The sequence below is a fragment of the Chelmon rostratus genome, chromosome 1, assembly GCF_017976325.1.
Source record: "Chelmon rostratus isolate fCheRos1 chromosome 1, fCheRos1.pri, whole genome shotgun sequence".
Classification (NCBI taxonomy): domain Eukaryota; kingdom Metazoa; phylum Chordata; class Actinopteri; order Chaetodontiformes; family Chaetodontidae; genus Chelmon; species Chelmon rostratus.
In genome coordinates, this window is record NC_055658.1 from 10195197 (window position 1) to 10202103 (window position 6907).

The 6907-nt window shown below is 39.9% G+C and overlaps 1 protein-coding gene across 1 annotated transcript; it reads left to right on the forward strand.

Annotated features, from left to right (window-relative positions):
- Positions 1-1824: 1824 nt before the first annotated feature.
- Positions 1825-6907, forward strand: LOC121605947 (interleukin-18 receptor 1-like). The gene is made up of 10 exons (XM_041936092.1): positions 1825-1991; positions 2936-3191; positions 3605-3779; positions 4000-4144; positions 4241-4306; positions 4393-4516; positions 4659-4804; positions 5252-5395; positions 5498-5650; positions 5730-6907. The coding sequence occupies exons 1-10, from the start codon at positions 1871-1873 to the stop codon at positions 6071-6073; spliced, it is 1674 nt and encodes a 557-aa protein (XP_041792026.1). The 5' UTR covers positions 1825-1870; the 3' UTR covers positions 6074-6907.

The window sequence follows — 6907 nt, forward strand, 5'->3', positions numbered from 1 at the left end:
TGGGAAGTACCACACAGTCTGACAAAACAGCTGCATGTCTGCTGCAGATCTGCAGAATAGAAGACTTTGCGAAAAAAAAAGGAAAAACAGTAATGATGTAATCAATGATGCAATCAGTTGCATTATGGGAAGGGTAGTATCCAATGTGTTTTGGTATTTGACTCATAGCACGGACTAAAATCAAGGAAATCTCGGCCTCTATCTATCTCTTGTGAGCTGTATGGAAGTGTAATACTGTTTCGCTGGACTGCGTTAAAGCAGTTTTGGCTTGTCACACCTTAAAATGAAGATATGTCTACTTGCAAACCCTTGTTAACCTGATATGTCTGCCAGCTGTTACCAGCTCAAGCAAAGAGCATTTATTCCCTTATTTCATTTGGGTAACTTTTGCAAGGCTGAAGAGGTAACACGCATCCAGTTTTTTCCATGAGAAAAAAGAGAAAAGTTTGAACAATTTTGCATGGCAGATGATTTTTCTGCATTTCTGACTAATCGTCTCAGGTTCCTTCAGATTTTTCTGGAAGGTGTGAAGATCTTCATGAGGAGAAGCAGAGGAGTTCCATCTTTAAAAGAGTCTCTGGTGACGAAGCTGTAAAGTTCAGCTGTACATCAGTGGGTGTGTTGCTGAGGGATATGTAGGCTATAAGTGCAGCAAAGTGCGCTTATTGTTCCAAAGAAACATTTAGTGGTGCTTCACTACCTACTTTTCAGATCAATATTTTAAATGCAAAATAGGCATTTTAGGGCTTAAACTCGCCAACTAGCTCTTAATATTAACTCCACCTTGAAAACATTAACTTTATACATTAATGTAGACGTATAATATTCCAATAATATACTGAATATAAATAATAACATTAAATGGTGCCATGTTGCATAAAGAGACGCTTTTAGGGACATAATGCTTTTATTTAAGATTTCAAATTCAGGACTTTTTCTTGTAGTTGAGCATTTTTTTTTCATTTCATTTTATTTAATTTTGCTACTTTTACTCAAAAAAAAAAAAAATCCAGCTTTTCTTCCACCGCTACATGAATGACCCTTTTACTAACTGTGTCCAAAGAATTACTAAAACCAACTTCCTAATGATCCACCCTGCTTTACCACTCACATCCAAACCGTTATTTTCTGTTTTATTTGTGCAGTTTGCTCTCTTATCCTTACAAGTGTCCCTGCTCAGCCTTGTTGCGCTCACCCGCAGCGCAGTGGTCTGATCTGCTTTAAACCCAGCGACCGGAGGAGGGAGTTGGTTCACTGCATCGTTGTGAACTTGTTTCCGATATCCAACTGCTGAGAGAAGGTGAAAGTCCCGAGTCCTGCCAGGTCCTACCCCTATCACAAGGAGTAAATTAGTCAATGTCTTATTGTTTTTCTGTGGTTTGCTGAGACTGTTGTCGCGCAGGGCGCGCAGCGATGCGGGTTTCCCGGCCCGTTTCCAGAGCGCAGTACTGCGCGTTTCCTGCATCTGTCACGAAACTACATCTAAGGGGATTTTCTCAGTTCGGGTTTCACTTTTCGTCATTTATGATAAAGAGGAAAGACTGATTTACCAAAAACTATCCAAAAAGTAAAAAAGTAAAAAAAAAAAAAAAAAAAAAAAAAGTAAAAGTAAAGTAAATCACCATTCTAGAAATAGGTATACAATAATAATAATAATAATAATAATAATAATAATAATAATAATAATAATAATAATAATAATAATACATACATACATACATACATACATCGGAATATTTTCTTGGTGAGGGATTTAGGGGTGTTTACATTACAGCAACAACATGACGCTCTTCCTTAAGTTTCATGTTTCAACACCCGGTGTGGTTTGACAGGATTGGGGAAATGTTCAAGAGTAATTTAGTAGAACTGCATGCGGGGACAGTGCCTGCAGTCGCTCCCCCTGAATGTTCGGTGCGCGGTGCTGCAGCAGCGGGTCATGATGGTGAAAGCGCTCCTGCTCCCTCTGTTTCTCCTGCTTACATCATTAACAGGTAAGATAACGCTCTTAGGTTTGTTGGGGGGTGAGGAGTCAGCGTTGTATTTGATTTAAAAAAAAAAGATGCATGCGACGACGCAATGAAGGAAGAGGAAGATGGAGGAAGAAGGAAAGCAAAGAACACAGATTCTAACACGCGATGAACATGGTCATACGAAAACAAAAAATAATCTGAAATACACAATCAAGTATAAATTATATGTCGCTTAGAATAATGCATTAACAGACGGTGACCATGATGGAAAAGGTAGCCTCAAATATTTTGCTTGAGTGAAAAGTGAAAAGTCAGCCCCACAGAGAAGAAGTACTCCGTTATGTCAAAATCTTACTTTAGTAAAAGCAGCTTACACATCCTGATTAGCTCCAAATATACTTAGAGTTCCAGAAGTAACAGAATGAGCTATTTCAGCATAATGTTTAATATGATATTGGATTCTAATTATTGATGCATCAATGTCACTTTATTGTTTATTGTAACAGCACATCATTTCTATACCTCATTGTGACATGCAGATGTAATGATCATAGACATTACACATTATGCAGACATTAACACATAAACAGAAACACAACTTCTTCTGAGCATTGACCAGTCCTGACTTCCACAAAATTGGAAAGGTTTCTATCACAATGAAATCACAAGACTTACAGGCACCAAGAAATTAGGATGTGGTTAAGAACCCTCACTCTGAAAGCAGTCACATTTGCAGAGCTCATGATGTTTCACAAATGACCCAGTAAAGAGGTGCAATATTACCGTTTTCAGTTTTTTCCAAACGTAATTAATCTTAGGCCCAGGCATTTTTGTCTTACTTAAAGGTGCAGAATTTGGGTTTGTATTTCTTTGTAATTCAATGCAATAGTGATGTTTTTGAAACCAGTTCATGGTATAGCTTTTACACAGTAAAACCAACTAAAATGTGTGATGCTCGTTCGCAGGTGTGTGTCCCCGGACACCTAGAGAGATATGTGTCAATGCAGGTGAGATGGTGGCGCTGCAGTGCCCTCCTTACAGAGGGTATAATCACAGTGATGCCAAACTGATCTGGTCCAGTAACACTACCCGGGAGATGGTTTTGACCAACAACATGTCCTCAGCGGAGCAGTTCCAGATGGGTGTGCTGCTTCATGGGAGAAGTTTTGTGATTCTCATTGCTTCTGTGAACCATCAGGGGATTTACTCGTGCTCTCCGGGGTAAATCTGGTCACTCCTACAATCATCCTTTATTTTGTATCCTATTATCTTAAAATTATGTTTCGCTAGCGTTTATTATAACATGTAGGCTATATATCAGTTTGACACAGTACAAGGATGGTGTGAGTTTCTTTGCATGCAGACAGCTCCTAAATCCAGATTAACATTGCTAGTTGGTGCTTTGGTGATTTCTGCAGAAGACATCTGCTCTCACTGCTATGACAAAGCCTAAACAGCAGCATTGTATCTTTGCAGAGATTGTGGCACTTCTATTTGTTAGACTCTGCAGACGCATATGCAGAAGGACACATTCAAGTACATGGATGTGAGAGGTGAATTTGTGGATGTACAGTGAATACTCAAATACTATATATATATATGTTATATTAACCTTTTCTCTGCGGATGTGACAGGAATGCACAGTTCAGGCTGACGGTGAACACAACACAGACCATGAAGTATGAAGAGAGGAACACGTACCCTGCGATATGTTACAGACAAGATTCATGCACATTGAATTGCCCTGATGTAAATGTACCCGCTGTAAATATCCCGAATATGACCAGCAACCCCATTATATGGCACAAGGTATTTAAACTATGCAGATTTATAAGTGTGATTTAGTTTTATTAATAAGAAGCTCCAGAGGCGTGGTCAATTGATCTTCTGATTGCATGTTTTGGTTTACAAATCTCTGTATATTTTTCTTTTTTCCCCTAAAGCATACTGTAGTTTTGAAGGTATCTCTACGCGTTAGATTTTCATTCGCCTCATGCTTAGAAATTCTGCTTCACTTCCCATCTTGCAGGACGGTGAGTCATTGCCAAAAACTGGTTACTTCCCAAGTGTGGAGGAGACTGACCAGGGTTTCTACACCTGTACCAGATCTTACCTGTATCATGGCCAAACATATAACATGACCTTCACAGTGGTGCTTGATGTCCAACAAACGAGTAAGAAACACTTTTTGGAGATGTTTATCTGCACTGAAGTTCATGTTTTCGAAGAAAAAATAAAGATGTAAAGTGTTTTCTTCTTTTAATGCGCAGAAAAAACAGAGAAATCTGCAGTGATCATTTCACCACACATGAATGATGTGTTTCACGTGGATTTGGGTGAGCTTTGATCTTGTAGCGCGAACACACACAAGCATTTCCCGCCTTTCGGCTTTGAAATCTTGCGCAAACTCTGCTTCTTCTAGGCTCGACGGTGGCGATCCCCTGTAAAGCTGTTCTGTCCTCAGACTTTGACGAGGTCTTCTGGTTGAGTGGAGACTCATTTGTGGAGAGAAACAGCAGCTTTCCAGTCTTCTACAATTTGACAGGGTAACCACTTCACAATTCACCCTTACAATGAAGTTTGGAAGTGTAAATATTAACGCACGGCCACATTCTACACTCCACACACACATTGAATAAGTTGTCTTTCTTCATGCTCCTCCATTATTCCCTTTCTTTTTGTTTACAGAGGAAATGATAAAGAAGAGGGAAAGATGACAGCATCTCTCTTCTTCAAAAAGGTCTCAGAGGAGGATCTATCAAAAAAATACACCTGTAAACTGGACACTGACAACGAACCCTCAAGCAGTGTCACCATCACCTTGGCCCAAAAACGTATGTAAGATGGATGATAGATCTAATGTGTGTTTAGTACTTTAAAGGTGCAGTCAGTGATTTTAACCCAGCACACTTTGTGTCAAATTCAGCAAACATCTCCTCTCAGTCCTCTCGCTGTCCGTTCTGTGTGCGCTGAAAAAAAATCTGGTGTTTGTACACGAAGTAAACAAAGAACACAACACTGTTCTAGCCAATCAGAAACAGGGGGCGTTAGTGCTTATGCACAGGGGGGAACGGGTGCACGCAAGGGATGCTAAATCTAGCACATGCTAGCATGCTGAACTCCAGAACACAACCAACAACAGCAATCTTCCTCCAGAATCGATGACTCCTCCTTTGAATCTCTAACATTATTAATTGTTTAGTCTAAAAAATTTCTATTTTTTTTTTGTCATGTTTGAATGACTATTTAATGCATTTATTCTCTCCATTATTCCCCTACAGCTCAGCGTTCCTATGCTTGCCTAGCTCTTGGCATTGTCTGTGTTGTGGCGGTGATGGTTTTGACAGTAGTTATCTATGTGAAGTTCCAAATTAACATCACTCTTTTCCTGCGAGACAGTCTCGGCTGCCATTGCAGCTCCTCAGGTATTTGTTTTAATTTAATTAAGTTATGTTTAAGAGGTACATATTTGTGGTTTTCTGTACTTCAGTGTGACGGCACTGACCAAGCTGTTGTTGTTTGCTTAGATGGAAAGAGCTACGATGCCTTTTTGATGTGCTACAAGAGTGACACAGACGCAGGGCTGAATGAAGATGACAGAAGATGGCTGAAGAGTATTTTGGAAGAGACATTCGGTTACAGTCTTTGCCTTTATGATCGTGACGTCCTACCAGGGAAAGGTACATATTTAAGATAACTTTTAGAAAATCTACCTAAAAATCACAATGAAGTAACATATAATCTGAACTCTGGTTGCAGCTGTAGCAGAAGCAGTATTGGACTGTGTAGAGCAGAGCCGGACTGTGGTTTTGGTTCCAACATCTCCGGATCCTGATCCAGGTTCTGGCCTGCTGAGCGCCATCCATGCAGCCCTCGTGGAGCGGCAGACTCGCTTGGTTTTCATCAAAACTGAGACAACAGAAGCCTCCAGATCAGGTTCATTACCAGAGGCCTTACAGCTTCTTGGCGAGGCTGGAGACTGCGTCACCTGGAAAGGTGTGCGCTCCATGCCGCCCTCCTCCTCCTTCTGGAAGCAGCTACGCTATCACCTGCCTGCCCCACAGCGTGCACCAAAAATGAGTCTTTTACCTCAGACAATCTAGGATGTTGACCGTGACCATGACGACTGCTTCATGGTTTTCAGTATATGACTGACGTTTACTGAGATGTTGAAATCGGGAGCCTTTGTTGAACTTAATTCATTTTTAACACTTGATTTTTCTATAAAGCACCCTGAATTCTTGAATTGTCCTAGATAGGTAGAAAACTCGTCATGACAGCTGACATGAGCAACTTTTTTATGTCTCCTGCAAAGACGTGTAATGTAAGAATGTAATGTGAATACTGTTACTGCTGCCATATCAAGAACGGTCTGATTTGTGGATTCTTGTTAGCTCTGAAGTGTTGCTTTTCATAGCAGCTCGTGAATTAAAATTCCTGTTTCATATTTAAATGGTGTAAGTGGATTTTCTGTCTTTATTGTTATACATGTAATGCTAAAAAAAACTTTTCACTTGAATTTGTTTTAGAACATGCAAGGTCTGTTATCTCACTTGCCAAATTTACTGTCTTTGCTGCAGGCGTCATGCTGGTCTTCATCATCAATGTCCTGATGACAGCATCAACTGTACCATGTAATGCGTTACTGTGATGCCCTCATCAAAATATGTTGGAACTGTCAAAATTTAAAATAAAATGTGTTTTATATTAAACCCGCTGAGAATTAGTCCAGACTACAGTCTGTAGTCTGAAACATTACTTCCCTGCGAATATAAAGTGAGTTGGATGTATTTCTGTTGCTTTGAAGCATAATGTTATCCTTGTTCATGTTCGTTAATCACAATGGGTGCCTTTTGATAAAACTTCCAGACTGATGATGTTTTTGTTCATGTTCATGCCCATGCTGGTTGGGTCATATTGTGAACATTTCACTCTTG